Source organism: Coenobita brevimanus, chromosome 13, assembly GCF_032717465.1.
Source record: "Coenobita brevimanus isolate Jiangsu-jjx chromosome 13, ASM3271746v2, whole genome shotgun sequence".
Taxonomy (NCBI): domain Eukaryota; kingdom Metazoa; phylum Arthropoda; class Malacostraca; order Decapoda; family Coenobitidae; genus Coenobita; species Coenobita brevimanus.
In genome coordinates this window covers 20,024,384-20,047,203 of record NC_136966.1, presented here as the reverse complement: position 1 = coordinate 20,047,203, position 22,820 = coordinate 20,024,384, and the positions used below count along the sequence as shown (strand labels likewise).

General features: G+C 38.6%; 1 protein-coding gene across 1 annotated transcript; it reads left to right on the top strand.

Annotated features, from left to right (window-relative positions):
* The first annotated feature begins 400 nt into the window (after positions 1-400).
* On the top strand, positions 401-973 carry LOC145415019 (uncharacterized). Its single transcript, XM_080284439.1, has one exon. The coding sequence runs from the start codon at positions 401-403 to the stop codon at positions 971-973; it is 573 nt and encodes a 190-aa protein (XP_080140565.1).
* Positions 974-22,820: the final 21,847 nt, after the last annotated feature.

Sequence of the window (22,820 nt, the reverse complement as noted above, 5' to 3'; positions counted from 1 at the left end):
AATAAAAGAGCTCAGTGAAAAAATCGGCTACTGTGGTAGCGAAACTTCCCTTCGCAAGGTCCTGCTCAAAACAGGATTCAGATTTGCAAAGGTTGATGGCCGAAGATTCCTGATGGAAAGAACTGATGTCGCTGCAGCTAGGTCAAGATTTTTAGGAGAAATGCGGCAGCTTAAACAGTCCGGCCACACCTTTGTTTACTTTGATGAAACTTGGGTGAACCAAAACTACACAGTTGGAAAGTGCTGGACTGATACTTCATCTCAAGGAGCAACAGGAGTTAAGCCGCCCACAGGAAAAGGAGCATGACTGATTATTCTCCATGCTGGAACAGCAGACGGTTTCATCAATAATGGTGAGCTGGTGCTTCAAGCAAAAAATGATGGTGATTACCCCCATCAGATGAATGCTACAGTTTTTGAAGAATGGTTCCGTATGCAGCTGCTACCCAACATTCCACCAAACTCAGTCATTGTGATGGATAATGCATCGTACCGGTACCATAGCAGACAAGTGGAGAAATTGCCTACATCTTCATGGAGAAAAGCCGACATCAAGAACTGGCTGATGCAAAAGGGAGTTGCAGTCAGTGATGCTTTGTCAAAAGCTGAGTTATATGAGCTGACAAAGACTTACCGTACGAACACGAAAAGATATGTGACAGATACAATTGCTATAGAAGCAGGCCATCGCGTCGTGAGATTACCACCGTACCACAGCCAATATAATCCCATAGAGCTGATCTGGGCTCAAGTGAAGTGCTACATAGCGAAAAGGAACAGCTTTAAAATGGTTGACCTCAAACCTCTGGTTACAGAAGCCATAAGTGCCGTCACTCCAGAAAACTGGAAACAAGCAGTCAGACATGCCGAAGAACTTCAGGAACACGACACGAAGCAAGACAGAGCAATTGAAATGTATGTGGATTCATTCATCATACACATTTCAGAAAGCTCCAATGAATTTTCGGACTAAATATCAGAGAGAGGATTATGCCTCATGGGGAAACCTCTATAAAAAAAAACACGCCTAGACTTTTACCTCAATGGTGATGTGGAAAAAAAAGCCAAAATAATTTCGGAAATACACTACTTATCAGAGAGATAGAGAGAAAAAAAAAATACGGAAGTGTGTGTGTGTGTGTTGCTACCTCTATCTATCTATCTATCTACCTACCTACCTACTTCCCTACCTACCTACTTCCCTACCTACCAACTTACCTACCTACCTTCCTACCTACCTACTTTTCAGAGAGAGAAAAAAAATTCGGAAGTACACTATTTTTCAGAGAGAGAGAGAGAGAGAGAGAGAGAGAGAGAGTGCGAGTAAGGGGCGAGGATGGAGAGCGGGCTGGTAACACGTGGAGACGTGGCAAGACTGGGGGAATCCCGGTCAAGCCCCTGACCACACCCTGGCGTTCATTTCTCGCTGCGGCCACTATAGTTATCATTAATAGTACAGCACCATTTATTATAATTACAGTAGTACCAATATATGTAAAGGTATATGGTAGGTATTTAGGGTGACTTTTCCTAGGGCTGCTGATATAATTCATTTTTCCCCATAAGCTCTGTTGTTTGTCCAACATGGGACCTGTGCATGACAATATTACCGTGTTGGACGCGAGGGTACTGTATAAAACAAATTACAAGCAAAAGAATAGAGAAAAATTTCTCGTACGTCTTACCTCACAGAGTGTTCGGTGAAGACTGAGGTGGAGCTAGTGCAGGGTTGCCAGGTGGGTGGCTGATGTTGGCGCCCAATCTCTCCCGAAAACGCGCCCAAAAAGCGCCCAACGCGTTACTAAAGCCTTGATCCAGCTATGAGCCATAATTTGATGACGCAAATTGTTTTTTCCTTTCTATATGACTTTATAATTGACAGAACTATATTACAGAAGTGCAATTCATCACTACAGCTTACCTTTATTTGTTCACTTTCCATGCATAGGAAACTATAACTTAGAAATAAATGGGTGCAATTATTTACATGTTTATCTATGGGAAAATAGATTTATGGTACAGTACAAAGTAATTTACAAACTTAGTCTATATTCAGAAGGTGTATAACCCTTTTGCAATTATTTACATGTTTATCTATGGGAAAATAGATTTATGGTACAGTACAAAGTAATTTACAAACTTAGTCTATATTCAGAAGGTGTATAACCCTGTATATCTATGCTGTACTTCGTATACTAAATGTCTACGACACTTTCGCTGTTCCCAGCTGCATACATATCTTGACAAAACAGCTTCAACATAGTCTCATTAGGTACAAAATCATTGCAACATATGCCATGTCTACACACACACACACAATGAGGCTAGTAATTAACAGCTGCACCTAATATTCTGACCTTAGTGTGATTCAGGGGTCAAGACCCAAGGGGCTAAAACCTCCCAATGCGTCCAAGGGTGTGAGCCAACGCTATTTGCTGTCTTCTAACTCATATCCTGAACTTCATATCCTACATACTTATGAAAGCGCCCAATCACATTAAAAGGCGCCCAAAAAAGCGCAACGCGCAACCCTTCAAAAAAGCGCGCAAATTCTTTTCAAAAGGAGCCCAATTGTGCGCTTTTCGCGCACACCTGGCAACCCTGAGCTAGTGACGTGTTGGCCATTATTTAAATTATTCCGTTTTCTATGACTTTCGTTTTCTGCATTAGGTTTTAAAAGATGGCCATAAGAAAATAAACACCATTATTCTTTTCTAAAGTCAATAGCGACCAATCACACTGTGCATAATTTTCGAAAAGAAACAAAACATGTAGGCTGAAAATGACAATCGTAACTCGAGATTTCTTTAGGGTGGCAATCAGCCATGATTAACCTTGAAGTACTGCATAAATATTCAGTTGATACAGGTGTACAGTGAGCCCCAATAGTAGTGTCGTGAAATTTGATGAAAACATAAGCCGACGGGCTAAACATCTGGTGCATTCCGCCGTCTGTCATACGGAAGGTGCATAATGTTTCACGAGTTACATTTAATCTTCGGACAAAACTGCGACACGACTATTGTTGCTCACTGTACATTATCTCTCATTAAGTTATAATAAAAAATAAAGTGTGGTGAAAAAAAAAAAAAAATCTTTTGTTGTACTGTATAAGCACTCTGTACCTTTTACAACTATAAATAATTCAATCAACAAGACGGAGTCAGACAAACTCAACCTTAGGACAGAACTATACACACGGCCCAAGGAATTCAAAACACTGGCTGCAGAAACCATTGTACAGGTATGTGCATCATTTTATGCCGACACAAAAAAATGTAGCAGGTAATAATAAACGTTTTGAACAATGCAGATAAAAATGACCGAAAGCGGACCAAAAAAGATAGGGAAGATCACTACTGGAAGAAGTGAAGATCACTACCAGTACTGGAAGAAAGTGATGTACCTTTTTTTTTTTTTTACTATATTGGTGTCATAAAAAAAGAAAAAATGTATATGTGCTCTGTATACCCTTACAACAATGAGCATTTCAATCAGTCAACACTCACTGTGATGTAACAATAACCAGTCATTGCAACGAGCATTGTTTGCAAACTTTTGTGTGAAAAATGTGGGAATAATAAATCATGTTGCAGGTCAGATTCATCAGTAATGAACAGCAAGGCTTCATATCACACAGACCTACAGTTCTGCAGTTACTAAGAGTGACGGACACATGGATGTGATATGTTTTGACTTTATGAAGGCCTTGGACAATTTTCCACATAACCTTCCATTGAAGATAGAAAGCTTTAGAATAGGAGCTTTTTCAGCTGATTACATAATTTTTCACAGGCAGAATGCAGAGAGTTCTTGTAAATGATGCATATTCTAAATGGAAACCACTGATCAGAGGCAAATGTTATTCTCTTTTTACGAAAGACAACATAAATATCAAATTCAACTACAGACCTGCATCATTGACAAGCATAGCAGTTAGGGTGATGGAGACATTAGAAAGCGATGCTGCACCCATAGTTAGAAACGATACCTGTATATATAATTACATGATTTCAGGAGCAAGAAGATCTGTCTTGTTAATCTGCTTATTTACCTGGCTGATGTAATTAATTCAGTGGACAGGAGAATGCGTAGATGTCAAGTACCTAGGCTGCCTTTGATAGAGTACATCACATACCAGGGCGGCATTTAGCGCTGCAGAGGCCCTGAGCCAGCAAATGGCGGAGGCCTCTACCCTCTTGTTTGTTTCAGGTTTCAGGTAATGTTCGGGAGTATAGGCTTTTTAACGGCACTCCCTGATGCTATTGTCGCTGTCTGGTTATACTTTTCTTTAATCTTGTTTACGTCCCATTGTCTTTTTCCTTATCTTCCAAAAAGAATAAATAATTTCCTGTTTCATCTATATTTTCATTTTCAAATAAGAACTTTCCAATAACATTTTTCACACTTTCTTCGTAAGGCTGCTGTAATCTAATACACTTTCTCCTTTCCTCATTGTATGCTGGGCACCACAAAATGAGTCAAATCTTCTTTTATACTGTCACATAGGTCACATTCTGTCTCCTCTCCTCTAAACCTTTTCCTATCATTTAAATTTAAGTTGTTAGTTCTGCATTTAAATAATAAAACAGAGCTCTGTCTATTGTCATATGCACTTTCTTGGTTTCCTAATTCTGTTCTCCATTCTCTATAAATACTTAAGCTTTCTTTCTCATTCATAATCTTTTTCCATTCTGTCCTGTCCCATTCCTTCACTTTTCTTCTTATTTCTTCGTCCGTACTATTTTTCATTGCTCCATCCTGCACTTCTATTTTCTTTAACTCTTTGTCCAGCTCCTTCATCCATCTATTTTTCTTTTCCTCTCTTGTGACCTCTACTATCCTTCTTAACAAATCATTTCCTTCTTCTTTCATGCTGTAACTTAAAAATTTCCATTGTCCCTCTAGTATTCTAGCCTTCATGGATGCTGCATAAATCTCTCCCCTCAGAGCTGCTGTTTGAGTGTAGCTGGATGCTCCCAAAATCATTCTATAAACACTATTTTCCACTCTTTGTAGTTGGTCTATTTCTTGTTTAGTCATATCCATCACACTGACTCCGTATAATGTCGATGGTAATGCTATACTTTTCCAGAAAGTTTTCGCTATTAATAATCTTGAGCAGCTTTGTTTTATCACAGGTTATGTCATATTTGCTAATTTTAGTGCCTTGTTCAACAGTACTTTCTTTTGTTCTTTAAAACAATTCTTATTATCATTTATCATTAGGCCCAGATATTTAATTTTGTCTCCAACTTTTATACCTCTAATATTGTCTGGTTTTTCTCTCAAATTATAAATTAATATTTGACACTTTGTCTTATTCATTTCCAATCCGTATTTTCTACTCACTCTAATCGCTTCATCTATCACCTCTTCTGCCTCCTCTTGACTACTGGCCAACACCATTCCATCATCCCCAAAGAAAAGAGATGATATCTTAAAGTATTCATCCTGAAACCCTTTGTCCACTTTCTCTAACATTTTAATTATTTCAAATGTTATTAGTTTGAATTATGTCGTAGACACTGTACAACCCTGACGTATCCCACTTGACACTTCCATTTCTACTCTTTCTTCCCCAATTTCAATTAATGTTTTATCTTCATTATATATTTCAGCCAACAAAAAACGTGTTAATGCATTACGAGTTTTATTTAATCAGTGATCCATACGAACAGACTCAATGTAGTTCATACTAGGGACACAGGTAATTTCATGCATGCAGCTTTTACTAAGGGTTTGTGATAGGACGTACAAGGCAATCAGTCTCTCACCCTCCATCCTTTCCAAATAGAAAAATATATTACACATTTCGAATGACCTTGTACTTTATACAGATTTACCTGTGGAGAAAATTTGTGGCCAAGTCTTTGAAGAATCTTATATCTTAAAGATTTTTTTTTTTTTTTTTTTTAAGGACCACTAATACTCAATTAATTTAATTTCATACGTCCAGAATGGCTAACAGTCATCCAGTGCTAAAGTCAAATAGTAACACATCAACAACACATCCAGACAGTTGTCAAAAAGTTACATCATTGTCCAAGAACAACAGCCAATCATGAACAGCTCTAAAATTGGTTTTCAGAGAAGAGTACACTAACGCCAATGTTCGTTTACAGCACGGGTGATGTTTCTCTCTTCAGTGTCTGACAAACATGGAAGAGGGAAATAACCATGCTAGGGCAAAACTATAACGTAGCTCAGTGTTGACTACATCAGGTACAGTACATGCGGTATTAATGTTTACAGACAGCAGAGCGAAGTTCTTATCGACATCAACTGGCAACAAAGGCTTTTTACTCAGAATAATGAAAAAAAACTGAAATACATCAGAAAAGGTGACGACCTGTGCTATAACATACCCTGATATACACTGAAAAATAATCAACAGTGATCTTCCATGGGTACAGTCGCCCTATTAAATCACCGCTGTCCAACTTCTGAGGACCAACTGTTAGTGCAACTGCGTTCTTGTCTCTCATGTATGCATGATGTGGCTTAGAGGAAGACTGAATTTTAAGCACTTCATATTCAATTGTTAAAATGTATAACAATGATTGTGGTACCTTTTTTGACGGGAGATATAGTATGTAAGCCACAGCCCGTGAAGGTTCTGCAAACCTACCGTGGATTCCTCTTCAGCCCTTCCATCACTGCCAAGCAGTTTTAAGTCCTATAGGAGGAGAATGGTTTAATCATTTTTTTTTTTTCTACTTTAAAAACTTGACCAATCTGATTTTCCTGAGATTCCTGTATATATATATATATATATATATATATGTGTGTGTGTGTGTGTGTGTGTGTATCTATGTATGTATGTTTCCATGTATCTATGTATCACCAGTAATTTTTTTTAAATATGACAAAAACATAATAATCACATACACAATATTGCTCGTGAAAGAGGGAGGTGGTGGTGATGGAGCTCTGGTTTCCTTGTTCACTGCAATATACTTCCAAGATGAGATATGACTATGGCACCACTGTGCAATCATCTTAAGAATTAGTTTTAAGGAAATGACAAAATTCGATATAAGGAAGTAATGTCTCTGCAGTCGATTGGTGAGCAAATGGAATGACCTGTCATTCCACACAGTGCAGTCAAATACTGTATGGTTATGATTTTAAAAAGAAACTTAACAAACAATGGAGAGACAGGCACAGATACATATGGGTAACAACACTATAAAGATTCCATTATATGTCAATCCAAACTTCACCACTAAAACAGCTATCAACCTGTAAATCGAAAACTTAAATGAGCTGGAGACACAGGTTGAAATCCTCTTCCAGAAGTTCGCTTGTCAGTGTAGCTTCTGAGCATCTGTGAGTATAATTTAAAGTCATGTTATGCTTGAGGTATACAACTCAGTCCACATCACTGCCTAGTTTGCTGTTCTTACCTTACCTAATTGTTCTTACCTAACTGTATCTTTACAGGAATGACTGAAGCTCGTACTGTCCCGTGTCTTCAACCATATTTATCGTACATATCCTTAAATTTGTGAATTGTTTTGGCACACACTATTTCATTCGGTAGTGCATTCCACTGATCAATTGCTCTGTTTGGGAAACTGAATTTCCTCACGTCTTTATCACCTCTCTTCTTATGCAGTTTTTTTGCAGTGTCCTCTTGCTGATGCTTCCTCATATGTTAAGCAATCATTTATGTCTATTTTCGCCTTCTCTGATATGCATTTATATAGCATTATCATGTCACCTCTTTTCCTTCTCTCCTGTAGTGTTGGTAGATTCAGTTTATTTAGTCTTTCTTCGTAGCTTAGATCCCTTGAGCTTGGTATCCATCTTGTAGCGGCCCTTTGAACTTTTTCAATCTTGTCTATGTGTTTTTTTAGATGAGGACTCCAGACTACTGATGCATACTCCAGGGTTGGTCTGATGAATGATGTTATCCTTTTTAGCATGTCTTCATTTATGTATGTGAATGATATTCTCATATTTGCAAGCAGTGTATACATGTTCCGTACCTTCCACTGATGTGGTCAGCCGGAGATAGTCTGTTACTGATAATCACACCTAGGGCCTTCTCTCTTTCTGATGTGTGTAGGGTTTTATTTCCTAACGTATAATCCCAATCAGGTCTTTTTCCACTTTTACTAAACTTGATTACATGACACTTGTCCACACTGAATTCCATTTGCCATGTATTACTCCATTCATAAAGTTTATTTAATTCTTCTTGTAGCTCTTTACAAGAGTCTATGTTAGTAATTTTCCTTTGTATTTTTGCATCATCTGCAAACATATTTAGATAGCTTTCATTTCCAGTGTTAGTGTCTATATCATTTATATACACTAAAAACATGATTTGTGCCAGCACTGAACCCTGTGGTACTCCACTAGTCACTTCTTTCCATGATGAGTAGTTTCCCCTTAGTACTGTTCTCATTTCTCTTTTTATGAGAAAATCTTGCATCCAACAAAACAGTTTGCCTCGAATTCCTCCTTGATGGTACACTTTCCATAAAAGTCTTTGGTGTGGTACTGTGTCAAATGCTTTCTTGAAATCTAAATAGATACTGTCCACCCATCCTTCTCTTTCCTGTATTGTGTCTGTTACTCTGCCATAGTAGCTCAACAGATTAGTAACACATGATTTTCCTTTTCTGAAACCAAACTGTCTGTTATCATATTGTGTTCTTCTGGATGATATACCCAAGCTTTTCTTATAAGCTTTTCTAATACCTTGCTTACAACACTGGTCAGTGATATTGGTCGGTAGTTGAGTGGATTTTGTCTATTCCCTTTCTTGAATAAGGGGACTATATTTGCTTTCTTCCAAATATCAGGTAGTTTACCTTGACTCAAGGATTTCTTGAAAAATGGTTTACTTAACTTCTTTGCACATTCTCGTAGCACTCAACATGAAATTTCATCAGGACCATTTGCTTTTCCTCTGTCTAATTTACTTAACTCCTCCTGTATTACTTTTTCTGATATTTGTATATCTGGTAGTATGTGTGGGCATGCATGTTCCACATAGTCCCTCTCAAATTTTTTTTCTGTAAAAACTGATTGGAAATACTTATTTAGTGCTTCACAAATATCTTTCTCTTGTGTATAGGGGATTCCCTCGTCCGTAATGGATTGTATTATATCCTTTACTTTGATTTTGCTTCTGATGTAGCTGTAAAATAGCATGTAAAATAGGTATGGACTGCCATACCTGTGGATTTGTGGTACCCTCCAAATTTGAACTCATCCTTATTATAGCCTGGCTGACTGATATGGGGTCACTAACCAGGTGAATTCAGGATAAGATAAGAATCAAATTACATTAAAAAAAAAAAAATCATGAAAAAAAGTATGGGGTGAAACTAATGATTCAGACAATGTTTCCAACTGGAACCTTTTAATCCCATTTCTTGACGAGAGTTCATGCAGTCACACACAAACACAAAACACTAACAAACTTGCTCCAGTGACAACGGATGACACAGGCGAACCCCCCCTCCCCCCCCAGAAAAAGTGGGGTGGGTGAAAAATACACAAGGAGAGATGACCCCCCAATAATGGTGCCCGTTAACATTAGTAGAGCCATGACTCCTTCCAAAAACAAGGTGCCAGATACGCCATGGAGTGACATGACCTCGCAAAAACCATGATGCCAGATACAGCGGTCAAATGTGCAAGTAGGGGGAAATATGTGGCGGGTTATGTGTATCCTCCTATGGAGGTAATCCATTTTCCACTAAAAACCACAAGCAGTCAGTGAATACAAAATAGTCAACATCAGGAGGGTGTCACCAGTGAGGCTAACACCACAAATAGCAAGTAAAATTCAAGAAGTTGTCACAGGTGAGTTAAAAACTGTAAGTAGTAACTAAGGGATGAAAAACGTCAAGATCTGTCGTCATCAAAAGTTTGGGATTCACCCCGATCCAGAAAAGCTGGATTTCCATCTGATCCAGTGACACCTGGCTCTGAAAGCAAGACCCGGGGTAAAGGAAAATGTCTGATCCTTAATACCACTTACACCCAACAAAATATATTCACCAGGAAACAAATGAAAGTCTACATTGAGGGTCTTGCCCTCAACTTGGACAGGAACATTCCTAACGCAGGAAACCACTTGATACAACTCTTGGCTGAAGGGGAAGTACCGCGGTATGGGCGGCTCTACAGCATCCACCTTCAGGCCAAGTCTCCTGGCCTCATCTATTGGTAGTAAATTGAAGTAGGCACCAGTATCGATCTTCACATCTCGAAACACTTTATCATTAATTCTGACTGTTTTTCTAAACCGACGGATACTGAATTCGGGTTTCACCTCCGGCACCCTGAATGTCAACACTGGGCAAGACTCACAGGTGTTTAAACTACAACTGCATGACTTTAAAAAACTCATTCCTAAAACTGCATAGGGCGCATCAACCCGCCCATCTGCCATCAGATCCATAACAACTTTCACTGGTCCACTCACCGATTCCAACAGTACTTCCACATTTTTCTTGCATGGAATTTCGCCAAATTTTTTGTCCAAGGGATAAAAGGCGTCCACTAAACCATAGTGGTGAATAGCCTTAACTGTGATCAGATTAACCTCAGCCCCTGTGTCTACTATGAAAGGTACGCACACATTTTGAATCTTGATGTTAACACTGAGTTTGGGTTTCCCCGTCAAATTTGTCCAAGTCAGAGGCACACTGTAGAATGCCATCATGAATTCAATGTGAAATGGAGAGTAATTTGTTTTACAAATAATAAGATCAATCAATGTATAAAACAAATTACAAGCGAAAGAATAGAGAAAATTTTCTCGTACGTCTCACCTCATACACCGTTCGGTGAACACTGAGGTGGAGCTAGTGTTGGCCCTTATTTAAATTACTCCGTTTTCTATGAGTTTCGTTTTCTGCATTAGGTTTTAAAAGATGACCATCAGAAACTAAACACCATTATTTTTTTCTAAAGACAATAGCGACCAATCATATTGTGCATAATTATCGAAAAGAAACAAAACATGTAGGCTGGAAATAATCGTAGCTCGAGATTTCTCTACGTTGGCAAACAGCCATAATTAACCTTCAAGTACTGCAAAAATATTCAGTTGATACAGATGTACATTATCTCTCATTAAGTTACACTAATACAGTGTGGTGAGGAAAAAAAAAAAAAACATTTCTTTTGTTGTATAAGCACTCTGTACCTTTTACAACTATAAATAATTCAATCAACATGACGCAGTCAGACAATCTCAACCTTAGGACAGAACTATACACACGGCCCAAGGAATTCAAAACATAGGCTACAGAAACCATTGTACAGGTATGTGCATCATTCTATACCGACACACAAAAAAAATGTACCATGTAATAATAAACGTTTTGAACAATGCAGATAAAAATAACCGAAAGCGGACCAAAAAAGATAGGGAAGATCACTACTGGAAGAAGGGAAGATAACTACCAGTACTGGAAGAAACTGATGTACATTTTTTTTACTGGTGTCATAAAAAAAGAAAAAATGTATATGTGCTCTGTATACCCTTACAACAATGAGCATTTCAATCAGTCAACACTCACTGTGATGTAACATTAACCAGTTATTGAAACGAGCATTGTTTGCAAACTTTCGAGTGAAAACCGAGGCAATAATAAATCACGTTGCAGGTCAAACAGATTCATCAGTAATGAACAGCAAGGCTTCATATCACACAGACCTACAGTTCTGCAGTTACTAAGAGTGACGGACACATGGATGTGATATGTTTTGACTTTATGAAGGCCTTGGACAATTTTCCACATAACCTTCCATTGAAGATAGAAAGCTTTAGAATAGGAGCTTTTTCAGCTGATTACATAATTTTTGACAGGCAGAATGCAGAGAGTTCTTGTAAATGATGCATATTCTAAATGGAAACCACTGATCAGAGGCAAATGTTATTCTCTTTTTACGAAAGACAACATAAATATCAAATTCAACTACAGACCTGCATCATTGACAAGCATAGCAGTTAGGGTGATGGAGACATTAGAAAGCGATGCTGCACCCATAGTTAGAAACGATACCTGTATATATAATTACATGATTTCAGGAGCAAGAAGATCTGTCTTGTTAATCTGCTTATTTACCTGGCTGATGTAATTAATTCAGTGGACAGGAGAATGCGTAGATGTCAAGTACCTAGGCTGCCTTTGATAGAGTACATCACATACCAGGGCGGCATTTAGCGCTGCAGAGGCCCTGAGCCAGCAAATGGCGGAGGCCTCTACCCTCTTGTTTGTCAGTCTGTATTATAAAAAATGTGTTACTGCATTACGAGTTTTATTTAATCAGTGATCCATACGAACAGACTCAATGTAGTTCATACTAGGGACACAGGTAATTTCATACATGCAGCTTTTACTATGGGTTTGTGATATGACGTACAAAGCAATCGTTACTATCTATCTATCCATTGCCAGACGCCTCAATCCCGTTTGGGGTGGCCACAAACAAATCGCCTCCACGTCGCCCTGTCCCCCGCCATTTCACTGCCCCGCTCCCAACTCACACACCCCTCTCTCATATACCTCTCCACCCCATCCCTCCACCTCATCCTCGGCCTCCCCCTCCCTCTTCCCCCCTCCACCTCACTCACATACACTCTCTTCGTCAGTCTCTCACCCTCCATCCTTTCCACATAGAAAAATATAATATTACACATTTCGAATGACCTTGTACTTTATACAGATTTACCTGTGGAGAAAATTTGTAGCCAAGTCTTTAAAGAATCTTATATCTTAAAGCATTTTTTTTTTTTTTTTTTTTTTTTTTGAGGACCACTGATAACCATTGAATTTAATTTCATACGTCCAGAATGGCTAACAGTCATGCAGTGCTAAAGTCAAATAGTATCACATCAACAACACATCCAGACAGTTGTCAAAAAGTTACATCATTGTCCAAGAACAACAGCCAATCATGAACAGTTCTAAAACTGGTTTTCAGAGAAGAGTACACTAACGCCAATGTTCGTTTACAGCACTGGTGATGTTTCTCTCTTCAGTGTCTGACAAACATGGAAGAGGGAAATAACCATGCTAGGGCAAAACTATAACGTAGCTCAGTGTTGACTACATCAGGTACAGTACATGCGGTATTAATGTTTACAGACAGCAGAGCGAAGTTCTTATCGACATCAACTGGCAACAAAGGCTTTTTACTCAGAATAATGAAAAAAAACTGAAATACATCAGAAAAGGTGACGACCTGTGCTATAACATACCCTGATATACACTGAAAAATAATCAACAGTGATCTTCCATGGGTACAGTCGCCCTATTAAATCACCGCTGTCCAACTTCTGAGGACCAACTGTTAGTGCAACTGCGTTCTTGTCTCTCATGTATGCATGATGTGGCTTAGAGGAAGACTGAATTTTAAGCACTTCATATTCAATTGTTAAAATGTATAACAATGGTTGTGGTACCCTTTTTGACAGGAGATATAGTATGTAAGCCACAGCCTGTGAAGGTTCTGCAAAACTACCGTGGATTCCTCTTCAGCCCTTCCATCACAGTCAAGCAGTTTTAAGTCCTATAGGTGGAGAATGGTTTAATCATTTATTTTTTTTTCTACTTTAAAAACTTGACCAATCTGATTTTCCTGAGATTCCTGTATATATATATATATATATATATATATATATATATATATATATATATATATATATATATATGTTTCCATGTATCTATGTATCACCAGTAATGTTCTTTTTAAATATGACAAAAACAAAATAATCATATACATAATATTGCTCGTGAAAGAGGGAGGTGGTGGTGATGGAGCTCTGGTTTCCTTGTTCACTGCAATATACTTCCAAGATGAGATATGACTATGGCACCACTGTGCAATCATCTTAAGAATTAGTTTTAAGGAAATGACAAAATTCGATATAAGGAAGTAATGTCTCTGCAGTCGATTGGTGAGCAAATGGAATGACCTGTCATTCCACACAGTGCAGTCAAATACTGTATGGTTATGATTTTAAAAAGAAACTTAACAAACAATGGAGAGACAGGCACAGATACATATGGGTAACAACACTATAAAGATTCCATTATATACGTCAATCCAAACTTCACCACTAAAACAGCTATCAACCTGTAAATCGAAAACTTAAATGAGCTGGAGACACAGGTTGAAATCCTCTTCCAGAAGTTCGCTTGTCAGAGTAGCTTCTGAGCATCTGTGAGTATAATTTAAAGTCATGTTATGCTCGAGGTATACAACTCAGTCCACAACACAGCCTAGTTTGCTGTTCTTACCTTACCTAATTGTTCTTACCTAACTGTATCTTTACAGGAATGACTGAAGCTCGTACTGTCCCGTGTCTTCAACCATATTTATCGTACATATCCTTAAATTTGTGAATTGTTTTGGCACACACTATTTCATTCGGTAGTGCATTCCACTGATCAATTGCTCTGTTTGGGAAACTGAATTTCCTCACGTCTTTATCACCTCTCTTCTTATGCAGTTTTTTTGCAGTGTCCTCTTGCTGATGCTTCCTCATATGTTAAGCAATCATTTATGTCTATTTTCGCCTTCCCTGATATGCATTTATATAGCATTATCATGTCACCTCTTTTCCTTCTCTCCTGTAGTGTTGGTAGATTCAGTTTATTTAGTCTTTCTTCGTAGCTTAGATCCCTTAAGCTTGGTATCCATCTTGTAGCGGCCCTTTGAACTTTTTCAATCTTGTCTATGTGTTTTTTGAGATGAGGACTCCAGACTGCTGATGCATACTCCAGGGTTGGTCTGATGAATGATGTTATTATCCTTCTTAGCATGTCTTCATTTATGTATGTGAATGCTATTCTCATATTTGCAAGCAGTGTATACATGTTCCGTACCTTCCACTGATGTGGACAGCCGGAGATAGTCTGTTACTGATAATCACACATAGGGCCTTCTCTCTTTCTGATGTGTGTAGGGTTTTATTTCCTAACGTATAATCCCAATCAGGTCTTTTTCCACGTTTACCAAACTCGATTACATGACACTTGTCCACACTGAATTCCATTTGCCATGTATTACTCCATTCATGAAGTTTATTTAATTCTTCTTGTAGCTCTTTACAAGAGTCTGTGTTAGTAATTCTCCTTTGTATTTTTGCATCATCTACAAACATATTTAGATAGCTTTCATTTCCAGTGTTAGTGTCTATATCATTTATATACACTAAAAACATGATTTGTGCCAGCACTGAACCCTGTGGTATTCCACTAGTCACTTCTTTCCATGATGAGTAGTTTCCCCTTAGTACTGTTCTTATTTCTCTTTTTATGAGAAAATCTTGCATCCAACAAAACAGTTTGCCTCGAATTCCTCCTTGATGGTACAGTTTCCATAAAAGTCTTTGGTGTAGTACTGTGTCAAATGCTTTCTTGAAATCTAAATAGATACTGTCCACCCATCCTTCTCTTTCCTGTATTGTGTCTGTTACTCTGTCATAGTAGCTCAACAGATTAGTAACACATGATTTTCCTTTTCTGAAATCAAACTGTCTGTTATCATATTGTGTTCTAGATGATTTACCCAAGCTTTTCTTATAAGCTTTTCTAATACCTTGCTTACAACACTGGTCAGTGATACTGGTCGGTAGTTGAGTGGATTTTGTCTATTCCCTTCCTTGAATAAGGGGACTATATTTGCTTTCTTCCAAATATCAGGTAGTTTACCTTGACTCAAGGATTCCTTGAAAAATGGTTTACTTAACTCCTTTGCACATTCTCGTAGCACCCAACATGAAATTTCATCAGGACCATTTGCTTTTCCTCTGTCTAATTTACTTAATTCCTCTTGTATTACTTTTTCTGGTATTTGTATATCTGGTAGTATGTGTGGGCATGCATGTTCCACATAGTCCCTCTCAAAATTTTTTTCTTCTGTAAAAACTGATTGGAAATACTTATTAAGTGCTTCACAAATATCTTTCTCTTGTGTATAGGTGATTCCCTCGTACGTAATGGATTGTATTATATCTTTTACTTTGATTTTGCTTCTGATGTAGCTGTAAAATAGCATGTAAAATAGGTATGGACTGCCATACCTGTGGATTTGTGGTACCCTCTAAATTTGAACTCATCCTTATTATAGCCTGGCTGACTGATATGGGGTCACTAACCAGGTGAATTCAGGATGAGAAGATAAGAATCAAATTACATAAAACAAACAAAAAAAAGATTCATGAAAAAAAGTATGGGATGAAACTAATGATTCAGACAATGTTTCCAACTGGAACCTTTTAATCCCATTTCTTGACGAGAGTTCATGCAGTCACACACAAACACAAAACACTAACAAACTTGCTCCAGTGACAACGGATGACACAGGCGAACCCCCCCTCCCCCCCCCCAGAAAAAGTGGGGTGGGTGAAAAATACACAAGGAGAGATGACCCCCCAATAATGGTGCCCGTTAACATTAGTAGAGCCATGACTCCTTCCAAAAACAAGGTGCCAGATACGCCATGGAGTGACATGACCTCGCAAAAACCATGATGCCAGATACAGCGGTCAAATGTGCAAGTAGGGGGAAATATGTGGCGGGTTATGTGTATCCTCCTATGGAGGTAATCCATTTTCCACTAAAAACCACAAGCAGTCAGTGAATACAAAATAGTCAACATCAGGAGGGTGTCACCAGTGAGGCTAACACCACAAATAGCAAGTAAAATTCAAGAAGTTGTCACAGGTGAGTTAAAAACTGTAAGTAGTAACTAAGGGATGAAAAACGTCAAGATCTGTCGTCATCAAAAGTTTGGGATTCACCCCGATCCAGAAAAGCTGGATTTCCATCTGATCCAGTGACACCTGGCTCTGAAAGCAAGACCCGGGGTAAAGGAAAATGTCTGATCCTTAATACCACTTACACCCAACAAAATATATTCACCAGGAAACAAATGAAAGTCTACATTGAGGGTCTTGCCCTCAACTTGGACAGGAACATTCCTAACGCAGGAAACCACTTGATACAACTCTTGGCTGAAGGGGAAGTACCGCGGTATGGGCGGCTCTACAGCATCCACCTTCAGGCCAAGTCTCCTGGCCTCATCTATTGGTAGTAAATTGAAGTAGGCACCAGTATCGATCTTCACATCTCGAAACACTTTATCATTAATTCTGACTGTTTTTCTAAACCGACGGATACTGAATTCGGGTTTCACCTCCGGCACCCTGAATGTCAACACTGGACAAGACTCACAGGTGTTTAAACTACAACTGCATGACTTTAAAAAACTCATTCCTAAAACTGCATAAGGCGCATCAACCCGCCCATCTGCCATCAGATCCATAACAACTTTCACTGGTCCGCTCACCGATTCCAACAGTACTTCCACAATTTTCTTGCATGGAATTTCGCCAAATTTTTTGTCCAAGGGATAAAAGGCGTCCACTAAACCATAGTGGTGAATAGCCTTAACTGTGATCAGATTAACCTCAGCCCCTGTGTCTACTATGAAAGGTACGCACACATTTTGAATCTTGATGTTAACACTGAGTTTGGGTTTCCCCGTCAAATTTGCCCAAGTCAGAGGCACACTGTAGAATGACATCATGAATTCAATGTGAAATGTTGAGTAATTTAGTAATTTGTTTTACAAATAATATCAATCAATGTATAAAACAAATTACAAGCGAAAGAATAGAGAAAAATTTCTCGAACGTCTCACCTCATACACCGTTCGGTGAACACTGAGGTGAGATTTGTTGTTGTTTAAAGATTTCCTGCACCTATAGTGCAGGCCGGGCCATACATTAGCCCAGTCAGTGGGGTAAAGGTTGACTTAAAAAACAATAAGGGGGAAGACAGGGCCTGGGGATTGCCCAGCACACACGCCTTGTCTCCTGGCTAGTTTTGTGGTGTGTGTGAGGTGAGATAGTGTTGGCCCTTATTTAAATTACTCCGTTTTCTATGAATTTCGTTTTCTGCATTAGGTTTTAAAAGATGACCATAAGAAAATAAACACCATTATTCTTTTCTAAAGTCAATAGCGACCAATCATATTGTGCATAATTTTCGAAAACAAACAAGACATGTAGGCTGGAAATGACAATCGTAGCTCGAGATTTCTCTACGGTCGCAATCAGCCATAATTAACCTTGAAGTACTGCACAAATATTCAATTGATACAGGTGTACATTCTCTCTCATTAAGTTACAATAAGAAATACAGTGTGGTGAGGAAAAAAAAATACATTTCATTTGTTGTATAAGCACTCTGTACCTTTTACAAGTATAAATAATTCAATCAATCAACATGGCGGAGTCAGACAATCTCAACCTTAGGACAGAACCATAAACAAGACCCAAGTAAATAGTTTGCATGACTAACCTACAAGATGACACAGGGCAGTATTGTGCGTAATGAACTACTAAGGAAGAGGTTTTTAATAAGACTACAAAGCAACTTCTGGGATCTGTGTGTAGAATTAACAGCTACGTGAACTGCTGAAACGTAAAACTGAGAAGTCGAGTAATTTTGGACCTACTTAGACCTTCCTCATACGTACCGATATTGTGTCCATTGTGGAGATTCAGCAGTTCTGGCGTGATATTGACCATTTTCATGCACACTGAAGTTATGTTAATGGTGAATATACAACAGCTGAGCCTTACCTGAACCTTCATACCTGGAAGTCTGGCCACAATTGTATCCGTACAGTAAGCACATTTATAATACAAGGGTAAAACTTATTAATCTGTTCACATTGCGACATAGGTGTAAACAGTTTAATATTTTGTTTCAGGGAATTCGTAACTGTTCTTCCACTGAGATTTATTTTACATATTATAACTTTTTTTTTCTTGTGTTAGTGAGGCAAACTATGTCGGTACTAGAAACTATTAAGTAACATACAAGAAATTACCAAGGCGTGATATGCAAAATAAATCACCAAGAAAAAGGCACTAGGAACCCTCCAAAGCCACCAGCAGTTCTACTTTCCTTTAGTTTGGCGTTTACGGGCAGGCTTCAAGTTACAAGCAGTGTTGCAGACTTCCGTTTGTTTACAGCATTTTTGGCTGAATGGACCTGTTTTTAGGAGACATATTATAGAATCCAGGGAACTGAGATTACTAAATAAAGTACCGGGTATCTACATTTAAGACTGCTGGAAATATGAAGCCTGCCTGTTAATATGTAAGTGTCGGGGACTGTACAGTATGATCCTAAAACCATTTCTTTCCCGCTGGTGAAAGAGGCTCCCCAGCTCCTTTTCCTTGTACTGTACAGTACATATATTTCTGCGTACAGCGCCTGGGTGGGGGAGGGAAAGTAGTCTCTTTTACGGTATGTTATATATGCCATCAATAGTAAAGAAGAAGCACAAGTGACATATTACTGTGAGAAGGGCAAAATAAATCACTAAGGAAGAGGTGTTAGAAAGCCTCATAAGCCCACGAGAAAATGATCCCAATGCGCAAGGGGTAGATGAGACAGATTATTGTTATTTCACCTTAACTTTTCATAGATTTTCTTCCTTTTGCAACTAACTTCCTGTAGCTCATGGGTGGAGTAAGACAGTACTAGGGTTCTATATTCTTTCCATTGTGCTTCCTCGTGACTAGCATTATTTATTTATTTATTTTTATTTTTTACCTCTTGTTATGGTTCGGAATTCAAGATGGAGAGATGTCAGTTTTAGGTCATGACAAATTGAAAAAATTATAGTGTAAATGCGGAAGGGATTCGGCTTCTCCCTCTGCCTCCACGGCCTCTATTGTCTTAGGTGTTACATAGTTATGCCCTTCTGAAAACACACACACACACACACACACACACACACACACACACACAGACGGCCCCACGGTTCATAATCTGGTACACGTATAAATATTTACAGTGCGGTGTGTCTGGTGCTGAGACAGTGGTCATCATACTGACGGCCTGGGTCCTTGCTATTTGCTGTCCCTGACTCACTCATACAGCCTGCTTACTTTCACAAACTTTCCACTAATCCTTTCCCTACGATATATCATTCTTATTGTTTTTTTCTAGTCATCCCCTTACTATTTCATTCCGCTTAGAATAAATTTTTCATACTGGAAGGTAAAGACAGCCGTCACCTAACACTTCATTATTTACAGGCTGTCCTAACTCATAAAATCGCTTAACCGCAGCAACAATACATTTGAAAATGACGTTATTGTAGTGAAAGGATTTACCTCTCGGGTATTTCACCATAGTTCTCTCATCTTAACTTGGCCCTGAGGTACGTCCTTTTTCAGCTTAGACCTACTTCACGTGGCTCAGTGTAAAAAAAAATCAATCAATCAATCATTTCCTGTGGCACCCTCGGGGATGCATAGGGCCTCGATAAACTCACACCACCACATCCTATCTTGTGCTAACTCCTCAAGATCTCCCCAACACTCATCTCCAGCTTCCCGTCTCATTGTCCTCACCCACGTCTCTTTTGGCCTTCCTCTACCTCTCCTACCAAGTGCCACCCACCCTGGTGTACCTCGTACTATTCCCTGTCTCCTATACACATGTCCTAGCCACTTCCATCGTGAGAATCTAACATATTCATCGATCGGCTGCACTCCTGTTATTTCCCTAATTCTACTATTTGGTATCCTTTCCCACCACTTAACTCCTAATATTCTTCTAAGTGCTTTATTTTCAAACACTAAGAATTTATTTTCCATAGTCACAGTGCTGTACCAAGACTCGTGTCCATAAATTAAGATACTCCTAACCATTACCTTATAAAGTTTGATTTTTGTATGGACAGAAAAATTGTTATTATTCCAAATATTTTTAAGCATTCCCATTGCCTGATTAGCCCTCTTTAACCTTTCCTCGAATTCAAAGTTCAAAGAACCATCCTTGGGTAAATAAGTACCTAAATATTTAAACCTATCAACTTGCTTTACAACCATACCTCCAATTACACATTCCTGCGCATTTTCCATATTCATATTGATTATTTCAGTTTTTCCACAATTAATAACCAAACCCACCTTGCGACCTTCACTCACCAAACAGTCCAACACTCTCTGCATCTCTTCTGGCCCATCACAAATCAAAACTATATCATCTGCATAATCTAAATCCAAAAGTTTCCTGTTCTCTCCCCAAAGTATACCTGCACCGGTTTCTGTTCCAACGCGTTTCATAATGTAATCAATGACCAATATAAATAGTAAAGGCGATAGAACACCACCTATATTGAATTACTCCGGACTTGACTTCAAACGAATCACTCAGACAACCATCAACCATCACTTTACAAAATGTGTCCTCATGCATGTTCATAATGACCCTCACAAACTCCTCTGGTATTCCATAATGTCTCATGATCTTCCCGATAGTCTCTCTCGAAACACTATCAAAAGCCTTTTCAAAATCAACAAAACAAAGACTTAACGGTACTCTCATTTCATTAACTTGCTGCATCAAATGCCTAACTATAAAGATATGATCATTGCAACCACGTCCCTTTCTAAAACCAGCCTGTTCATCCCTCAGAATACCCTCAACCACCGGCTCCAACCTATTTAACAACACTCTACTGAAAACTTTCAAAGCTATCGGTGACAAAGAGATTCCCCTCCAATTACCACATTCACTCAGGTCTCCCTTCTTCGGAACTTTAACAATTACACCATTCTTCCAAACTGATGGTAGTAACCCCGTCACTCATATCTTATTGAATAGCTTGGTCAAGATCATTATTAATCTATCCCCCTCCACTTTAAACATTTCCGGAAATAAACCATCCTCCCCTGGTGCCTTATTATTCTTTAACTGTTTTACTGCTTTCTCCACTTCTGCAAGCCTCAACTCTCCTGTTTCTATATTTAAATCTTCCTGAGCAGACGGTATATCCTCTTCTGGTGGTATTGGTCTATTAAGAACTGTCTCAAAATGCTCTTTCCATCTGTTTTTAATATCTCCATCTTTGGTCAATAAATTTCCTTCCCTGTCTCTAACTGGTATTTCCTTGCGTTTACCTGCATTACCACTCAGTTCTCTAATCGATTCATATGCCATTCTTTGACTCTGTCCATCATTTTTGTTTATTAAGATTTCAGTCTCTGCAACCTTTTCATCCACACATCTTCTTTTATCTCTCCTAGCTAACCTTCTTACTTCTGAATTCAAACTCCAGTACGCAGCTCTTGCTAATTCAATCTCTCGTTCATCAACGCATTGCATCTCTCTCCTCAATTTAGCCTCACCTCTCTTTTTTATCATATCCCACGTTTCCTCTGATATCCATTTCTTTCTCCTGAATCTATGTCTCCTTCCAATCGTACATTCAGCAGTCTCATGCAAAACTTTGTTCACATCCTCCCACATCTCATCTACACTTCTCTCCCCCTCTTCCAACGTTTCCAACACCAAAAACCTATTTCTGCATTCTAATCTGAATTCCTCCTTTTCTTCTCCTTCCCTTCTAAGCTTAACAATATCGTATCTACCAACACCAGATTTTTCCTTCTTCTGATTTTTAAGTTTAAACCTTATTTTTGCAATGCTGAGTTGATGGTCACTACCAATATCCGCTCCCCGTTTAACATGAACATCTAGCAGAGAACTTCTATGCCTCCTGCTGATAGCAATGTGATCAATCTGATTTTTATATTTTCCACACGGCGACACCCAAGTTGTCTTGTGTATAATAATAATAAATAAAGGATCATGTTACGGTTCTGCATCCTTGCCATAGCACTTCATTGTAAGCACCATATTATAGAATTAATTTTATTGTTATAACTCAACATTTATGATGGGATGATGGCAAGTTTTGTCCACGTTAAAGTAAGGACAATATAGCACACAAAATTCCCTCTG